Source organism: Vitis vinifera, chromosome 1 (genome assembly GCF_030704535.1).
Source record: "Vitis vinifera cultivar Pinot Noir 40024 chromosome 1, ASM3070453v1".
NCBI lineage: Eukaryota > Viridiplantae > Streptophyta > Magnoliopsida > Vitales > Vitaceae > Vitis > Vitis vinifera.
The window spans coordinates 26,509,760-26,528,743 of record NC_081805.1 but is presented as its reverse complement, the minus strand read 5'-3'; the positions used below and the strand labels follow the sequence as shown (position 1 = coordinate 26,528,743).

At 35.2% G+C, this 18,984-nt stretch overlaps 2 protein-coding genes across 2 annotated transcripts; both read left to right on the top strand.

The window, feature by feature from the left end:
• The first annotated feature begins 2,161 nt into the window (after positions 1 to 2,161).
• On the top strand, positions 2,162 to 13,332 carry LOC100265957 (uncharacterized). Its single transcript, XM_002265792.4, has 10 exons — positions 2,162 to 2,522; positions 3,128 to 3,300; positions 3,392 to 3,550; positions 5,343 to 5,492; positions 6,439 to 6,582; positions 9,921 to 10,077; positions 10,814 to 10,986; positions 11,275 to 11,330; positions 11,966 to 12,068; positions 13,049 to 13,332. The coding sequence occupies exons 1-10, from the start codon at positions 2,318 to 2,320 to the stop codon at positions 13,136 to 13,138; spliced, it is 1,410 nt and encodes a 469-aa protein (XP_002265828.1). The 5' UTR covers positions 2,162 to 2,317; the 3' UTR covers positions 13,139 to 13,332.
• A 2,342-nt stretch (positions 13,333 to 15,674) lies between these two features.
• LOC100259218 (exocyst complex component EXO70C1) lies at positions 15,675 to 18,344 on the top strand. Its single transcript, XM_002264917.4, has one exon. It carries the CDS (start codon positions 15,841 to 15,843, stop codon positions 17,803 to 17,805), a length of 1,965 nt encoding a protein of 654 aa, XP_002264953.1. The 5' UTR covers positions 15,675 to 15,840; the 3' UTR covers positions 17,806 to 18,344.
• Positions 18,345 to 18,984: the final 640 nt, after the last annotated feature.

Here is an 18,984-nt window from a genome sequence, read left to right as displayed (position 1 = left end):
ATTCTATTTTGTTTATTTCAAAAAATATGTCGATTAATTTTAATTATTTCTTTTTCCATTAATTCTTTTCTGATCAAAATATATAAGATGTTCGTATCTCAAAAGTAAAGAAAGTCATTTTATCTATAATTAGGGTGTAATTTGTTTTAGGGATGCATTGGCATGGATGATAGCATTAGGTTGGGCGTACATATATGGATTGAGGCAATATGAAAAACAAAAGCTAGTCAATGCAAGGCTATGAACTAAGACAACATAAGAGTGTCTTAAAGCAATAGGTCACATACTGAGACAATAGAATGAATAAGTGGTTATGATGCAAAGAAAATGTCAGTGTAATACATATGTGCATCTAAGATAACATGATGCACAACAAATGTGATATATACGTGCAACATATGTGGCTTGGAGATGAGATTAGTTCAAGACAGATCATACATGCAATATGGTGTTTGTTGAAAAAAGATGCATGAAATTATAGGAATAAAGAATTATGAAACTTACGAGGTATTGGGCCACTAGCCACACGTCCCTCCAATGAAAATCCGATGTTGTTGATTTAAAACGTGGGGCTTAAGAAAATAGATGAACATGAAATGAATGAAATTGAATGTCAACAACTCAATGATTTGAACTCCACTTCCATTATGCCTCCCACTCAAGCCACTGCATTGCAGCTTTGACTGGGGACCAATTCTCAACTTGTTTCTACGAGCCATTAAGACCATCTTGCACAAAATTAACATGGACACCTCATTTTTATTTCCAAGTAAAGCTTTTTCAAAAAATATAATCATTCCAACCACAATTATTGAAACACAAATAGGATTTTATTTTTTTTTCCTTTTATTTAGAGGAGAGTTTCTTGGTGAGGCAAATTTTAAAAAGGTTTATTTTATTTTCATCTTCATTTAAAAGTTTAAGTTAAAATAAAAATAGCATTTTTAATATAAAGAAATTTTTACTAAATGTGAAACAACTCCACACATAAATTCAAGACATCTTTCATACTAAGAAGTATTAATCATCCTTATTTTTTATTGGAAGAAAATTCGTCTAATTGATTTAAATCTACTAGAGAATTTCGAATCAAATTCTAATTAGTCCAACCTATCGCTCACCCCAACTCAAGTGCATTCCACAAAATCTCATTAAAGAAGTCCCTCAAGATTTGCGAGATCCTCATGCCTACAAATGAGATTCCTAAGCTTGGCTGACAAAATCCCCCTAAATTAAGATCTTCAAACTTTGATGGGTAGGATGTTATAGTTATTTATTTAATTAAAATTATTATATTTCTTTTTAGGAGTAAGGGTAAGTTAATCTTTTTCTATTTATTTTCTTTTATTGTAATTTTTTTTATTTCATATTGTATGTATTTTTGAAGTGATCACAATTAAAAATCCTAAACTTTCTTCTTCCCTTTTCTCTACAATTCTTTTGAATCTCACACAAGACACTACTACTAAACCAACCATTATTGCACATTTACTAATAAAAGAATCAATTTTTTTTTATAAACTTTTAGACCTAGGGTCAAATTGGACTAAAGAATTAAATTTTCAACTCCACTCAAACATAAGCTAAGAGAGTGGTAGTCTAATCCGACTCGAGCAATGTACATGCTTGCTTTTTCTAGGTTTTAAACATTTTGATCAAAATGATTCAAAATACAAAAATTCTCCTAAGTTTAAAAAAGAAATTTTGATTGGACACCCATCACACATCCAAAACACACAAACCATTTTATTGAGGGCATTTCTTATGAGTGTAGGCTGTGTAGCCATGTAAATGGACTGAGCCGAGTTTGGGCTACCTCTAAACAAACCTAAGCAAGCCTCATGTCTCAACTCTCAGGCTCGATTAGGAAGGTAACTCTTAACCCACAATTTTAAAAATATTAATAATATTTATTACTAAAATCAAGAGAAAATTTGGTCTAATAATTATATATTAGACATCTCAGTCTTTATAAAGCATATCTTGGGGATTTTTTTTCAGGCTCTAATGCCAAGCTTAGAAAATTAGCCCAAACCCTGCCCTATGGTGCTGGGGCCGTTTGGGCTGGGCTTTGGCCCAAAAGTTTTAGGCGGGCTTCAGCCTACAGGCCTAATTTACATCCGCAAGCTGGCGCGGCGCATCTTAAAACGCTGCGTTTACTCGCACCACCTCAGTTGCGGTTTGGCCTGGAGTGAGCAGTGAGCTTCACGCCAAAACGGTGCGTTTTGAGTTCTGCCTCCAGTCGGTCGTCAGTCAGAGTTGGGTCGAAACGGTCTGTTTTCTGTCATTTGTGCAGAAGCAGCAAGCAGAGGAAGCGATGGAGACGAAGAGCAGCTCAGTCACGTTGCTCCACAATGCTTTGATCGTGACAATGGATTCCGAGACTCGAGTGTTCTACAACGGCGCGATCGTCGTCGAAAAAGATCGAATCATAGCCCTAGGTCAATCTCACAACATCTTCAACCAATTCGCTCCTCTTGCTCAGAACGTCTTCGACCTTCACGGCCAAATTCTACTTCCAGGTGCTCTTTCAGTTTCACGCTCCGTTTGGCTCATCTGAAAATGCAAGTCAAACTTAAATTTTATGTTTTACGGTTTTTGGAAGCGGAGAATACAAAAAGACCTATGGTGAACTTAGACTGATCGTTGATGCGATGAGTTTCTGGCTTAGTCGATTCGGTTTGGAATGTTAGGTTTTCGTTGTTTGAGACCTGTGAACATAAAAATCTTCATTGAACTGAGGCAGATACAAGAGTTTGAGGGCTTGGTTGATGTGAATTTTAGTTTTGTTTGGAAATCAAAGTAACATGAAACAGAAGATTCAAGATTCCGTGTTCTTTTATTTTCCTTAGTTTTCTCGGTGGTTTATGCGTCATTTGGAAATGCACCAGTGAAAACAAAAGAGTAGGGAGTTATCTTGCTTGATTTTTTCAGGAAAATATAATGAAAATTCAATTGAACTCAAATTTAATCGGTTATCCCAATTTATTTTTGTTTTCTGTTCACTTTTCGTTTCTTTTTTTTTTTTTTCCTTTCATTCACACTTTCCATGATTGAACTTGGATTAGATTAAGAAGAAATTATCGCTGATTCAGAACATTCCTTGATCTTATTTGCTAACTAACAGGATTCATCAACACTCATGTTCACACCTCTCAACAGCTTGGCAGAGGAATAGCCGATGATGTTGATCTGATGACTTGGTTGCATGAACGGATTTGGCCTTATGAATCCAACATGACTGAGGAGGATTCCTACATTTCAACTTTACTCTGCGGGATCGAGCTCATTCACTCTGGTGTGAGTATAACATTGTTACTGTTATTGTCGTGTGGAGATTAATTTGAAATACTGTAATGTGATTGATTTTGCTTGTGACTTATTGAATTAGGTAACTTGTTTCGCCGAAGCTGGAGGGCAACATGTATCAGAAATGGCAAGAGCAGTGGAATTACTGGGGTTACGTGCATGTCTAGTGCAGTCAACTATGGATTCTGGCCAGGGTTTGCCACCATCTTGGGCAGATCGAACTACAGATGATTGTATTCAGGTTCAGTATTCTTTATTTTGTTGATATTGGAATTGGTCCTTGAGAATCTTGTGGATTTTATTTGTTAATAATGCAAATTCTTTCCAACTTGTATTGCATAACAGGCAAGACTTGTTTCTGACTGAAAAGCTGCTTTGCTATTCTTTCAGTCTAGATGATTAGTTGTTTGCTTGATGCATTAACATGTCCAGGTTCTAAAAACCAGGTAGGCCAATGAAGTGTTTTTCATAAGAAATAGGATGGTCAGTCTGGGTGTGAAACATTGATTAAAATAGATATTTTTGTTTTGAACTTCCATAAGCTTTCATAAATTTCCTCAAATTATTCTAGATCTGGAGAGACCTTGGTTCAGCTCAAAGGGAAGTTTAAAGGATTTCTATGGCAATGTGGGGCTAATGATGGCTTATATTTTGCACACTGGATTCATAACTTTGAATCTCATATAGAGAATTTATTTTAAGTTCTAATGACATATTATGCAATCTCAGCTATCGACTCATTTAACTGTGCCTTATTACAATAGTTAATGCATAGTTTTAAAAGGCGTGCTTTAAGTGCACCTAGGTTCAAGGTGCAACGACTCCCTAGTTATAGTGCCTTGCTTGCCAAGACATGCGCCATATTGAAAATGCATGCCTTGTCCGCTTTACTCTTCCTTTTTTTTTTTTTTTTGATAGGTAAAACACAGAAAATTTATTAAAAGAAGGGAGCAAGAAGGCAACCTGAAGCATACAGGGAGTATACATGAGAAACCCCTCAACAAAAACACAAAAAAGCAAACACTCACCAACCCTCAATTAGAACCCAACCAATCAACAAAGTTAATTAAGGAACGGGGTTCTCCATCTAAACAAGACTTAGACCAATAGAAAAGATTACAAACGAAGGAGTTTTTCAATCTTTGGATCGACAAAGCCTCATTATCAAAAACTATCCTATTTCTTTCTTTCCAAACAATCCAAAATAAACAGAGAGGAGCTGCCTGCCAAGTCTTTCCTCGCTTCTTGTCCACAAAGGAAGCGGACCAACCAAGGAGAGTGTCTCTAACCGTAAGCGGAAGGACCCAATTAACACCAAACAACGAAAACACAAGATTCCACAACACCCTCACCTTGGGGCAATGAATAAGGATGTTGTTTATTGTCTTCTCATCATCACAACACAAGAAGCACCTGTATGCTAAAATCCAGCCCCTCCTTTTGAGTTGATCTTGGGTTAGAACCTTCCCCCAAGAAGCTTCCTTTTTAAACACTTTTATTCTTGATATTTCTAATTATATATTGAAATTTATATAATTTCATTACTTTTTTATTGAAAGCTTCTTTTAAATGTTTTAAATCTTATGTTTTTTGTTGATCGGATTAGATTTTGAATCATATTTTATAAAATTGATATGCATCCTAAGTCACATTTTACTTCAGTTAGGCGTGCGCCTTGTGTTGCGCCTTGTGCCTAAGCTATAGGATATTTTTGCACCTTAGGGGCACCTTGCACCTTTTAAAACTATGAGTTAATGGTGGACTCAAATGAATATTTGTTGTATAGACAGCATGCTGTTCATCAAAAGTTCACCATTATTTTCTATTTGGCACTGCAGATATCACATTTCCTACTTTGTTGATTAGTGTATCACTGAAATTACTCTGCATGATTTTGCACATATTTTATGGAAGTATCTGTAAACAATTATCATTTATTGATTTTTTATTTCTATCTAGATTTGATTAGTTGAATGTTATCAAGCATGCAGCCTGTGGCTGAAGGCGTTAATTTACTTTCTTTAAGTGCACAGTCTCAGAAGGAACTTTACGAGAAGCATCATGATACTGCAGATGGGCGCATCAGAATATGGCTTGGAATAAGGCAAATTATGAATGCAACTGATCGTTTACTACTTGAAACAAGAGATGTAGCTAAAGAACTAAAAACTGGAATCCACATGGTATAGAGCTGTCACTCACTTTATCTCCTGTTTCTTTCTTAGATATATAGTGATCACAAGCTTTTGGGGACTTTTACCTGATAGATTTTTAGTTTGATGCATATTAATATTTTCCCATTCTCACAAGCGTTATATAATCAAATTGGAAACTGGATTGCCAGAAGATACTATATGAAAGGATCAGCATGGAATGATCTGAAATATAAATCTATGGGACAATTATATGGTGGAATCTCTTGCATGTTCATTTCTTAACTGAATAACTGATATAGATGGATTAATTAAATTGTGCTATGTTTACCCCTTGAAAATGATTCCTTTACTCCCTGAAATTAATAATGCTCGCTAGGGCAGTGTCAGGCACTTCATTGCCTCTGCAAAGCCTTTTAAAATTTGTGAAGCATTAGGGAACTTATATCTATTTTTTTTTCCCTTGCATTTGGATACAAATTGTGAATGAAAATAATAAAAATAATAATTTTAAAAAAAAAGCCCTTCTAGACATGCCTATGTTTGCATCTTAAATGTCAGAAATTACTGGTAAGAGACTGTATTGTATGCATACTTTCTATCCATGTATGTTTATTGGGCAGATTTGAATAACAAAATGATGCTGTATAACTCTCTAGATTTTATGTTGATTTGAGTTCGCAGAGGTTTTCAATTCTGCAAAACAGAAATTCCAATTTTTAAATGCTGTTTTCAGTTTGATAGAAGTTTTTTATTAAAGGAAAAATGGTTCTCAGTTGTAAATGCTGTTTCCATTTTGGGGACTTCATAGTCTCAACTAATTTGTGCCTACTACAAAAATTGTCAGTATTTTTTCAATACATAAATGTAGAAATTTGAAGTCTAAACCTGGGAAACAGTTGGATGCCAAAGAAGGATTTAAATCCTTGATTTTGATCAAAATGCTGGGATTTTGTTTAATCTTTTTAATTTCTAGCATGTTGCAGAGATATCCTATGAAAATCAAGTTGTGAAAGATACTCGAAAAGTTGATTATGGAACAGTTTCATACTTGGAGAAGATAGATCTCCTAAATGGCAATTTGCTGGCAGCTCATACTGTTTGGGTCAATGACACTGAGGTAATTATTGTGGCTGATTCTATGTTGCATTCTATAGAAACAAAATCACTCTGCATGATCTTCTCTGCTTTTACAATCATTTCTACAAGGATAAGTTCAAAATTTGCTAAAGAGATAGTGAATTCATGTACATTTACACCGTATGTTTCTAGATTGACTTTTTTCATATATATGTATATATATATATATATATATATATATATATATATATATATATATATTTGGATGGGCTTTTTTCCTAAATAAATATTGAGGAGTGGCAGATGTATTAGTGGAGTTGGCTTTTTTATTTTTGACTTAGTTCTTTGTGTTTTTATTGTACACATCCTCTTAGTTGCTTGGGATTCTTTAAAGATTGTTTTGGCCTTTGTTTTGTCAATGGGGTGGTGAGTAGTTCATGGAAGCATGTGTTTTTGTTTACATAATTTTTGCATCTCTGAGCCATCTGATACTGTTCTTCCTTGAAAAGAGATAGAAGTGTTGTGTGCATTTTAATGAATGTAAAGGGTCAGGTCAAACATGCTGAGGATATCAATGCTCAAGCTTGAGCCAGTAACCTCACAGCTTAATTTGGGAATTGCGTTGGGCTAGTCCAGGCTGGGAATTTTAATTCCTAACCCAGGCTTGAACCTAGGCCCCAGCTGGATAAGGCTGGTAGCTCAAAATGAGGGGTTCAGTTGATTGTCCAGTCCCTTATTAAGTTATAAATAAATAAATAAAAATAAAAAAGAAGGAAAAAAAAAAAGAAGCTGGCCTGGATGCTCTACTTTATTCCTTAATTAAGTTTTTTAAAAATGAACCGAGAGAGAAGAGACTGGGCTAAGCTGGGTGTACCCAGTCCAGCCCCTTATTAAGTTCAAATAATGGGGATGGATGCACAACACGAGCCTAATATGGACTCATATATGAGGGGAATAAAGAGGAGGAAGTGAAGGGAACCTCAGCCTGAAGCCTAGCCCAAATTTTTCAAGCAAGCTCCAGCTTGGTTTTCACCACTGGGTCTAATTTGCATCAGTTTTTTATTCCACATAATTTCATCCTTCATGGTTTGAACATTTTTTGGCGGTTCTGAATTCCTAAAGGATTTTAAAACTTATCTATCATTGTTACTTTTTTGTGGTTTGGCTCCACTCTTAACTCTTATTGGCCTAATGTTAATTGGAGTCAAGTTTTAATCCTAAGAAGGAAGGTGGGCTGGGTATCAAGAGGATAGTTGATCAGGATATGCCTTTCATCATGTGTCATCCCTGGAATTTTTGTAGACCTGCTACCCTTGGGTTCTCTTGATCTCCTTACATTACAGGAGGAATCAAATTTCTAGGCATTAAAGGCTTTCAGGCTGTTCTCAGGCAATAGGAAGGATTTTGAATCTAAGAAATAAAATAACCTCTTGCTTAGGTTTGACAATGTTGTAAGTTTTGATGTTGGCCTTTTTGTCACTCTGAATGTCTTGTTTTGATAGGTAGCTTTTTTTCTTTCTTCTTTTCTTTTTTTTATTTTTTATTTTTTTTATTTTTTTATTTTATTTTTTATTCCTGTTGAGAACTGGATTGGGAACCTTCTACATCTCCGGCCTGGTCCCTTGCCACTTGAGCCAGGTCCCAAGTGTAGTATTTCTAAGACTGTCACTATGAGCTCTATTACTAATGGGGTTTCCTCTTGTTTTTTCCGCTGATACCTGAGAATTACAAGTGATTCTGAATGCTATGTCTTTGTTCTTCACTGTGATTAGATTTATAGCACTGTTTGGCTTCACTTTCCTAATGGTGTTTTCTCTATCCAGTTTGCTTGGGATATGTTGAGAAGTAGATTTCCTCACAATGTATAAGCTGATTCAGTGTGGTCTATTAAAGTTATTTGTAAGCATCTCCTCCTTCGATTGTCCATCAAAAGTAAGCTGGCCACTAGAGAATCTTTGATTAGTGAAAGTGTTTCAGTGAGTCTTTTTTCTCCATTCTTGTCCTTTTTCTTTTCCTTTTCCTTTTCATACTAAGGGTGGAGGATTTAAGGCATTTGTTTTTCTCTTGCCCTTTGAGCAATGACTTCGGATGTGGCATTGTAGATGCAATGGTCCATCTAATTGTTCTCATTGGTTATATATGGGTCTCTAGCACTCACAAAGGAAAGTTCCCTTGTGTATCCCATATGGATGGAAAGGAATATTAAGGTCTTCAACAATAACTACAGAAATAAAGGCTCCATTTAAAAATAGTATTTTGTTTTATTCATTTTCTAGAACTAACTTTATGATCAGAGGGAATCCTTCCTCTGATTCTCATCTCAATTTGTTAGGTTGGCACAGTTGATTTTACTGGTGGTAGAGGTTGTGTTGGAGCCTGCTAGTGTTGGTGCAGGGGATTCTGGTGGTTGGCTGAAACCCGGTGAAAGAACATTAGGACACATTTGGAAACTGTTCTTGGAAAAATCGAGTACTTTAGAACAAAAAAAAAAAAAAAGGCAGTTTCTAACTTGAAAAACATGATTTACAAACTTTTGACTGAAAATGGTCTTTGAAAATTTGTTATGAAAACAAGTTGTTTTTGGAACGAATTTAAAGTATTTTCAGGTATTTTCTATATAGTGTTATGCAAAATAATTGAAAACATGAAAGATACTTTGAAAGTTGTTTTTCATGCTTGAATTCCCAAACAATATTTTTTTCCTGAAAATTGTTCCCAAAAATGTTGCCAAACATCAATATTTGAAATTTTATCGGTTGATTTATCTTTCTTCTGGTTCAACATTTTGCTTGTAGCCCTTGCTTGCTTGCTCTACTTTTTGTCTCACTGTACTGCTAGGTTTAACATATTTACTGAGTGGGCTGATAAGCTTCCTCAAGCTTTGAGTTCTTCATGAAGTGGTTTCAGTTTATGTTTGCAACTTGGTTAGTACTCCTCTACCTTTTGTTGCTAGACAAAGTTTGTGGGAGGTCATTACATCTCCTGCATTTGATTGCTTTGCTCTGAGTGGTTGTTTGGCTCAGTTTAGCTTGATGATGCTGGGTCGTTTCCTTCTTGCTTATTTCTTTGTTTCATTTGAGGTTTTTTTAATCTTTTTATTTTTTATTTTTTTTTTAATTTGGGGTTGGAATGGGGAGGCAAGGGCATTGGTGCTGCTGCTTGTTTATCGGTTATGCTCCTTTGTTTGGCTTTGCCTTAGATGGGATTATATTTTATATTTTTGTTCACTTAAATCCAATTGGTTCATTTGCCCAAAAAGAGAAAAATGAAAAAAAGATATTCAGTCATTACCAGTTAGTGATATATATACTTTTAAAGTTAGTTCATTTCGTCCACATCATGCTAGTACAATAACTACTAATAGCATATGGTTCACAGATTGGTTTTCTTTCAAGAGCTGGTGTTAAAGTATCTCACTGTCCTGCTTCTGCAATGCGGATGCTAGGATTTGCACCTATTAAGGAAATGCTTGATGCTGGAATTTGTGTCTCATTGGGAACAGATGGCGCACCATCAAATAACAGAATGAGCATTGGTTTGTTTTGAATTCTGAGGTCTTCGTTTTTCATTCTTACATTTGCTCCATGACCAAATTCAATTCACAGGGAGATTTTGTTATAGTGCTGACTGGAGTTGTTTGTGGAGGATGTGAATATTATTGCCTTTGAAACATTTCCCCTTTTAGATTAGACATTGGTGGATATCTTATAGGGATTGCAGCCTCTACAATGTCAATTGAAATTGGTGGTGTGCACATCATATGATGGACTATTGGAATATGTAGACAACTTCAAGCACCTTGAGCTGGTACAGGGAAAAGCTAGCACCTAGCAAATGGAGAGAACACTCAAAACAATTTAAAAGATTGTAAGATCTCGAATTGTGGAGCCTCAGACAAGTGAGGCCACCACTATCAATAAAAAACCTTGAATATATATAAATGAGGTTTTCTAGGTTCATTCTAGAACTTATCATGTTCTATATATTCAACATCCCTATAAAGTATTCTTGAAAAATTCAGAATTATAATTAGAAAATTTTAGGACATAACCAGGTTGTTACTGTTATTGAGTCATGAGCTGTTACCATCAGCTGCTGTTGAATCTTCTTGCATGACCAATTAATTGACTGACACAATGTCAGTTTTTAGATGAATTCTTAGTTGGATGATTGGTACAGATCCCTTTCCCGATTTCTTTTTCTGCTGGGTAATCTTACAGAATTCTCAGACCATTTTTAGTGGATTTATGTATGGTTTATCTTTTGTGCAGTTGATGACATGTACCTTGCTTCTCTGATTAACAAAGGACGGGAAGTTTATAAACTTGGAACAACAGATCCCACTGCTCTCCCTGCTGAAACAATCCTCAAGATGGCAACAATCAATGGTGCAAAAACAGTACTCTGGGAAAACGAAATAGGTTCACTTGAGATCGGGAAAAAGGTATTGTGCCTATTATGGTAACATAGTGTTAAAGATCACCTATGAATATATGCTTATGTGGCTTTTAGCATTAAGCTCACCAGGGTAAACTATACATCCAGTTGTTTATCTTGCCCTTCTATTTTTTCTACTTGCAAATAATCTTAAAGCTATATCTTCAAGTTTTCTTCATCCTATTCATTTTCAAACTGAGTAAATAGACCAACTTCCCTTTTCATCTCTCCCATCATTTTCACAATTGTCTGATTTTTTTGATGCTGATTACTATTTCTATTCATTATTTGGTAGGCTGACATGATCATAATCAATCCTTTCTCTTGGTCTATGGCTCCTGTTCATGACTGGTATGAACCTATTCTCTTAGAAATGTGAAGCGTAATTTAAACATTCATGGCATGGTTAATTGGACTACTAGAATATGGTTAAAGTATTACTTGCAGCCTAATAATCAAAGTCAGTCATGCATGTAGTTATGCAAACATCTAAAGGAGCTAGTGTTCATCATTGGACATAGAACCAAACAGGCTAAAGACAAGGCATGTAGGGATCTGCTCATATTATCCCAAGCCATATAAAACAGTAAACTAATGCTGAATATGGAAGGAAATTATTTGAATGATGGAGAACCAATTTTTCTATTGATTTAGGTAGTGTTCATATAACACTTCTGTTTTTTGTTCTTAAAAACGAAAAATGATGGGAACTTATATACAAATAGTAGAGACTTATCTTAAAAATATCATAGATTTGAAAAACTATTTAGAAAACTATATGTATTAAAAAAATTTATTGCCTCAAATTTTAAAAATTTTGATAGTAGTTTTTAAGAACATGAAGTAAGTTCCTCTTTTTTATATTGAAGGTCCTACATTTTTTACCATGGTTACTATCATTTTCTGTTTTTAAAAATGAGAGTGCATCTAAATGTGACCTTAGTATACTCTAATGGATGGGACTTATTTGTGCTTACTGATAGCAGCATTTCCAGCCTTGTGTATAGCATGCGATCTGAAAATATTGTCTCAGTCATGTGCAATGGCCAGTGGATCATGAAGGATGGAAAGATCTTGAACGTGAATGAGGTATTTTGTAGTAACTTATTTTTGTTTGTGGTTTATGTACTCAAAATTGGAAGAGAGAGAGGGATAAATAACATTTGCAAATTCACTTTTGATCATCCTTCGTTTGTTCACATCTTGAGGAAAGTATAACCTTTTTGGAATTGTTTCACACGTTGAGAGTATATAATAATACCTTGGTTTCAATGGTTTTTATATGAGCATTGTTGAACACATCCATTTCATCTCTATATATCCACCCATTTTTCTTTTTCTTTTTCTTTTTTCAAATAAAATTTACATGTAAAAGGATCAAATTGTCCTATTATTCAACTTTCAAAAATTCACCCATCCCAAACCCTAATCCCATTCCTCTCCTCATTTCCTTCAGTTTCTTCCCTTTCCCTTTCATCTCTATCCTCAAATCGCTTCTTTTAACCTTGAAAAAAAAAAAGGGAAAAGGGGAAATAAGTGACCAACAGCAGCCTGACCATGCCACCTTGAACTGGTTTTCCCCTTTCTTTTCTTTTCAATGTCTAAAAAGAAAGAAAAAAAAAATGAGAAGAAGATGAAGGGAAGGAGAAGGAAATGAAGGAAGAAACAAAGGGAAAAGGGGGGGAGAGAGAGAGAGAATAAAGAAGAAAATTGTTAGGGGCTTTGGAGGAGTGGGTGGGAGTGAGATTGAAGAAGGTAGTTGAGTATTTCTTATGTATATTTTATTTCTTTTTTTAAAAAGTTGGTGGATGTATAGAGAGTTTATGATAGATGTATTTAGATTTTCTCTTTCTTAATTACACACCTGTTTTTTCACAGCTAAAGCTTGTGAACAGTCTCATCATTTTTTTTCACTCTCGGGGAGATTGAGGAATATGCTTAGAAAGTTACAAAAATGTCTTAATTTTAATTTGCATTTTTGTTTAGAGCAGACAATGCATTTGCCTTCAACGAAATTCTTTCATTGATTGGAGGTTTTGATCTTATAATGATTATTCTACTTTGGACAGGGAGAAGTTATTTCAATGGCAAGGAAAGCTTCAAGTGAACTTCTGAAGAGGGCGGGCATTAGAATTCCTAAGAGAATGAATATGATTTGATAGTTGTTTCTTCCTAAAAGCCCACTCCTTGTATCATACTTTGTGTTTTGTTGGAATGTTTCTTCAAGCGTACTCCTTCTTGTATCATACTTTCCGTGTGTTTTGTTGGAATGTTTCTTCCTAAATGCCCATTCCTTGTCAATGATGAAAATATTGATAATCACGTATATATCGATACTTTGATTTTACGGATATATCGGAGATATGTTGACGGGTATTTTGGAAAAAAAATATCGATAAATCTAAAATTGATCAAAATTTATAAAAATATAAGAAAAACTTCATAAAAATGTAATTAGAAGTATATTTATATTTTTAAGTTATTTTATTAAATAATTTGATATATGTATAATATGATTTATCATATTTGATAATAATATCGTATGCATTGATAAAAATATGAATTTTATAAGTGTATATTTATTATTGAATTAGATCAAATATTATTTCATAATAATATTATGATATTTAATTATAATGTCTAATTTAAAATATATATTAATATTAAAATTATGATCCATTTAATTCAATTGTATTAAATGATATAAAATAAATTTTGATATATTTATAATTTTGATATATTTAATTAATTATTAATGATATTAAAAACACTATGAAAAAAATTATCATGATAATTTTTATATTTTTGGTTATCAATTAAAAGAAATGTTTGTATTTAATTATAAAATAATGATAATTAATTTGTCATTTAAAATATTATTTTAATATTTTCTTTATATAATAACTTTAAATATATATATAATATTTAACAAGGGGCAAGAGCAAAAGGAAATTTTTTGAGGCATTGTAGCGTGTTAATCATATGATATATCGGCGATAAATCATCGATATATCGCGAGATATCGCCTATTTTTAGATATTTCTCTCGAAATTTTGTCCATGCTCTTTGTATCATACTCGTGTGTTTTGTTGGAAAATGACAAGCCATCAACAAGTGGTTTCCAAGGCTTCTTTTTCCCTTCTCTTTTTTTTTTTGGCCATTTTAATGGGAAAAAATTTGTATGCGTGGCAACCAATGACCAGCGGCATGGAGTTGGTTTTTTTTGGGTCTTATTTTTATAGCTGTTTGTGGCATCTACTAACATGATCATTATGCATGGACAAAACTTAATGTTTATCTTCTTCATACCAATACCAAAGCAGGAGAAGGGATAACAAAAAGGTTATTAGAAAAAAAAGAAGGTGGTTTAAATATTATCCCCATACACAAATATCGTACTTTAAAGTGTTTAATTATGTAAGAAAACGTTCTATAAAACTTTGGAGTAACAAACTTCATATGACATTCTCACGCTTTTATAGAGGAAAAAAAATTCTAGATGTATTAATAGGATTTCTCTTGTACTGTGTTGGTTTCCCAAAGGGAAAGGAATGTTTGATTAAAATAAATAGATTTAAAACTACTCCTAATATTTTTATTTTTTATTAAATTTAATTCACTTATTTTTTTCATCTATATAAAATGAAATAATTTAAATATATATAATATTTTTCATGATAAAACAAATGTAATAAAATTATTATTGTTTGCACCCTCTTAGTACTTTCTTATATTCAAGTAGGAGTGAGCTAAATCATTATCCACAAAGAATCTAATCTAGATAAGAAATTTAATTTGTAATTATTGGACTTAAGCTAAGTTTTTGTGTAAGCCATCAACAATATGATTAGAAAATTGTTTTGTAGAAATTATTTTGTAGGCTGCACAATAATATAGAAAAGTCAATCACAGACCAATTGATTCGCCCCAAATACAAAATACTGAAAATATTGCAAACAAACATGACAAATGAGTAATGTTGTGTACAATACATGATCTAAATAAGTTGTTTAATAAACATTTAAACAGGCACATGATATAAACACTAATCATTTAATAAATATATTTTTTAAAATAAAAAATGTATGGGACTCACAATATTTTTCACTTAACCTTATCTCCATCTTAGACATGTCTCCATAGTTGGTAAACACCCAGGAATCTTCTTATTAACGCTCTAAAAAACTTAGACTCAGCATCATGGATTCATGATTCATGAGAACGTTCAGATGGGCTGAAAACCATGTTGAGTGTGACGTGGGTGCACGATGCCAAACATAACATATATTTTTAATTTTATTCAATAATTCAAATTTAATCATGCCATCAAGGTGAGATTTAAACTTCTAACATATTAATAAAAATGAAAATTAATTTTCTAAATATGGATGTTATCTTATATTTTAAATAAAAATGACCAATAAAACAACAAATTATTGAAGGAGCTGAAAAAAGAAATATGAACATGAACACGGAGAATATAAACCATTTATAGAGCATTTTAAGGATATGCGTACCTAATTTCCATGTGAAGGTGAAAGGCAGAGAATGACGGATGCATGTCAGAGAGGAGGAGATGAGAGGTCGTGATGAGCACGATGCAAGAGAGCGGGCTTCACCTTCCCAACCGGGTCAATAGTCAACGTCCAGCCACAAACCTCCCCCAAAATTAAACTGCCATAACAAACAAACAAAAACACCCATAAACAACCTTCCCTTCCTTCTCTTCCAGTGCGTCCCAATATTTCTCCATCGTTTTCGCTTTTCTTTCTTACCCAAACACATCCTAAAAATTCTAGACAATAAATAAATAAAATAAATAAAAATCATAGAGGAAAACAGACCATCTCTAGTACCTGTAATGGAGAAGCCCCCTCCTGAGAAATCCGGTAGTTTCTCCGGACACAATGTCGAGTCCCATCCACCGGAGTCAGAGGCTGAAGGAGAACTTGAGGATAGGGAAAATGCGAAGGAGTCTTCCTCCATTTCCGATTCAGCCCTACCTCAAGTTTCTCAGGACATTGATGGGTTTCTCTCCCATCTGTCTCTTCATGACGACAAATCTAACCCTCCGGACGTGCCGGATTCGGTTGAGGTGTTTTGTAAGCTGGTGGAGGCAATGATCGGAAACTACGATTCCGGTGATAGTTCTGCGAGGTTTGGTCAAGTTCCAGAGGAAGATACAGCGTTTGTAGAGTCGGTGGGGCGAATTTCTAAGCTGATGAATGCTCTGCGTGGTTTCCCGGTGGAGTCGCCCGCTGCAGCAATGTACGGACGTTCCGGGAGTGTTCTGCAACGAGCAATGTCGTTCCTGGAGGATGAGCTCCGGACACTTCTAGAAGATTCTAGAAGCCATATTTCCGATTCTAAGAGTTTGAAGACGAAGCATCCGTCGTTCAACTCCAAAGAAGATCACGATCGGTGTCCGCTGCCTGAATCTGAGTCCACCGGCGATGATGAGTATCCGGCGTACCCGCCGGAGGTCGTCGCCAGCATGAAGAAAATTGCGATGGCCATGATCTCCGCAGGGTACGAGACAGAGTGTTGCCAGGTTTTCAGCATTCTCAGGCGTAACGCGTTCAAGGAGGCAATCAACAAGCTGGGGTTTGACAGTATCAGCATCGACGATGTGCAGAAGATGCACTGGGAAACTCTGGAAGGAGAGATTGCGAAATGGATCAAAGTCGTGAAGCACTGCTCCCTCATCCTCTTCCCCGGCGAACGGCGATTCGCTGAATCGGTCTTCGAGGACTATCCAGAGATATTCAGCAGCCAATTCAGCAACCTAGCACGTGCTACCGTGATACATTTCCTCAATTTCGCAGAAGCGGTGGCAATGACGAAGCGATCGGCAGAGAAGCTGTTCAAATTCCTGGACATGTACGAGTCCTTGCGAGATCTGGTTCCGGCCATCAGCAGCCCGACCTCCGACGACAACGGACACGAACTCAAATCGGAGACAATGACGGCCGGAAGCCGCCTCGGGGAAGCCGCAGTGAGCATTTTCTGCGATCTGGAGAACTCAATCAAAAGCGACGTCAGCAAAACTCCTGTCCCAAGCGGTGCAGTTCACCCCCTGACTCGCTACACCATGAACTACCTGAAATACGCCTGCGAGTACAAAGACACCTTGGAAGAAGTCTTCCAACAGCACCAGAAAATCGAGCGCACCGACGAAGCAGGTTCCGACGTCGATGAGCGGTCCAGCCAAAACAACTCCCGACTGCCGGTGAAGCAAACGCCATTCGCAACACAGCTAATCGCAGTGATGGACCTCCTGGACTCGAATCTCGACACCAAATCCAAGCTCTACAAAGACATGTCACTGCGCTACATTTTCCTGATGAACAATGGCAGGTACATTCTCCAAAAGATCAAAGGCTCATCAGAGATCCACGAGGTGATGGGAGACACCTGGTGCCGGAGGCGATCTTCGGATCTGAGGCAGTACCACAAGAACTACCAGAGAGAGACGTGGAGCAAAGTGTTGCAGTGCTTGAGAGACGAAGGCCTACAAGTGAACGGAAAAGTGAACAAGCCAGTGCTGAAGGAGAGGTTCAAGACCTTCAACACCTTGTTTGATGAGATCCACAAGACTCAAAGCACTTGGGTGGTGAGCGACGAGCAGCTTCAGTCGGAGCTTCGAGTGTCCATCTCTGCAGTGATGATTCCAGCTTACCGATCATTCCTAGCGCGGTTCAGCCAGTACTTGGACTCCGGGCGGCAGACAGAGAAATACGTAAAGTATCAACCAGACGATATCGAGACCTCCATTGATGAATTGTTTGATGGAAACCCTACATCGATGACAAGGAAGAGAACATGATGGATCATGCTTATTAACATCAGTAACATTGAAGGACAAGATGGATTATACACAGAGAGCAGGAGATTATACATGTTGCGAGGCGGTGGTGGTGGTGGTGGTGGGGTTTCTGCGTTTCATTTCATATTTATCGTGCTGCTTTTCGTTTCGAATTTAATGCGATGGCTCCTCTCCGATGAAGGATATATAGGAGGGCTTTACTATTGAGAGCACCCATTGTCCGTACAAGGTACTGTCATATAGCAAATTTTGGAATTCCGCACATTAATTATTTAGAAATAATGTTTTTTTATAACAAATTAAATAAGCATCAAAAGGGGAAAACAATTGATTTTCTTCCAAAAAAAAAAAATTGTAAAAAAGAAGTGAAGTAAAGAAATATGATGGGGCATGTCTTGGAATCATTTATTCAGGACTCTGCGTTGTGTCATTAACTTGTAATTGGAGAGGAACCAGATGTGAGAAGATGTATGTAAACTCTGAAGTCTAAACTCTATTTGATTTTGATAATTTTGTTGATATTACAGGAAACTTTGAAAGATATTATTGTTTTCTTGTTTGGTCTGGTCTACCGAATCGGCACACCACTGGTGTATGATATTGATGTTTCCATTGCAAAACTCACCGTCGATGGGTGCCTTTGGTGGACTAACGTAAATAAAAAGTTTGTACTCTTTGGTGTACATTATATGAAATTCAACTTATTTCCTCACTTGCAACACTTCTTTAATTGTTAGTTTCTTGCTATTCATATTAGATGTACACAATTTTTGCACTATCCCAACTCAATTCCAAGTAAGAAATAGAGTTCAACTTCATGCAAACTCTAATATAATATACTTAATTTAAGTCAAGTGTATATCATTTTTCTAAATTTGAATTAAATTGAAATTTAGGTGGTATTTGTTTTTTTACTGAATAGAAAAAATTAAAGATAAGTTCACTTTAATTATATTAAATGATATCAATATATTACTTTTAACTAATAAAAAAAACTAAATATTTGAGTTTTTTCTATTCAACCAAAAAGCAAACACCATTTTAAATTTGGCTTAATTGAGTTGTATGTTTTTAAAAAATTCTTTTTTATATTTATACAAAAATTTAAGTTATAAATGGTATAGAATTGCAATATAATAAAAAATAAAAATAAATTTATATTTTTTTAGAAAAAAAAAA

Excerpts from the sequence above, each read along its gene's own strand:
- LOC100259218 (XM_002264917.4), top strand. The coding sequence starts at position 15,841 with ATGGAGAAGCCCCCTCCTGAGAAATCCGGTAGTTTCTCCGGACACAAT.
- LOC100265957 (XM_002265792.4), top strand. The coding sequence starts at position 2,318 with ATGGAGACGAAGAGCAGCTCAGTCACGTTGCTCCACAATGCTTTGATC. Across the intron at positions 11,331-11,965 it reads ATGGCTCCTGTTCATGACTG|CATTTCCAGCCTTGTGTATA; the intron begins GTATGAACCTAT and ends TACTGATAGCAG. Across the intron at positions 12,069-13,048 it reads AGATCTTGAACGTGAATGAG|GGAGAAGTTATTTCAATGGC; the intron begins GTATTTTGTAGT and ends TACTTTGGACAG.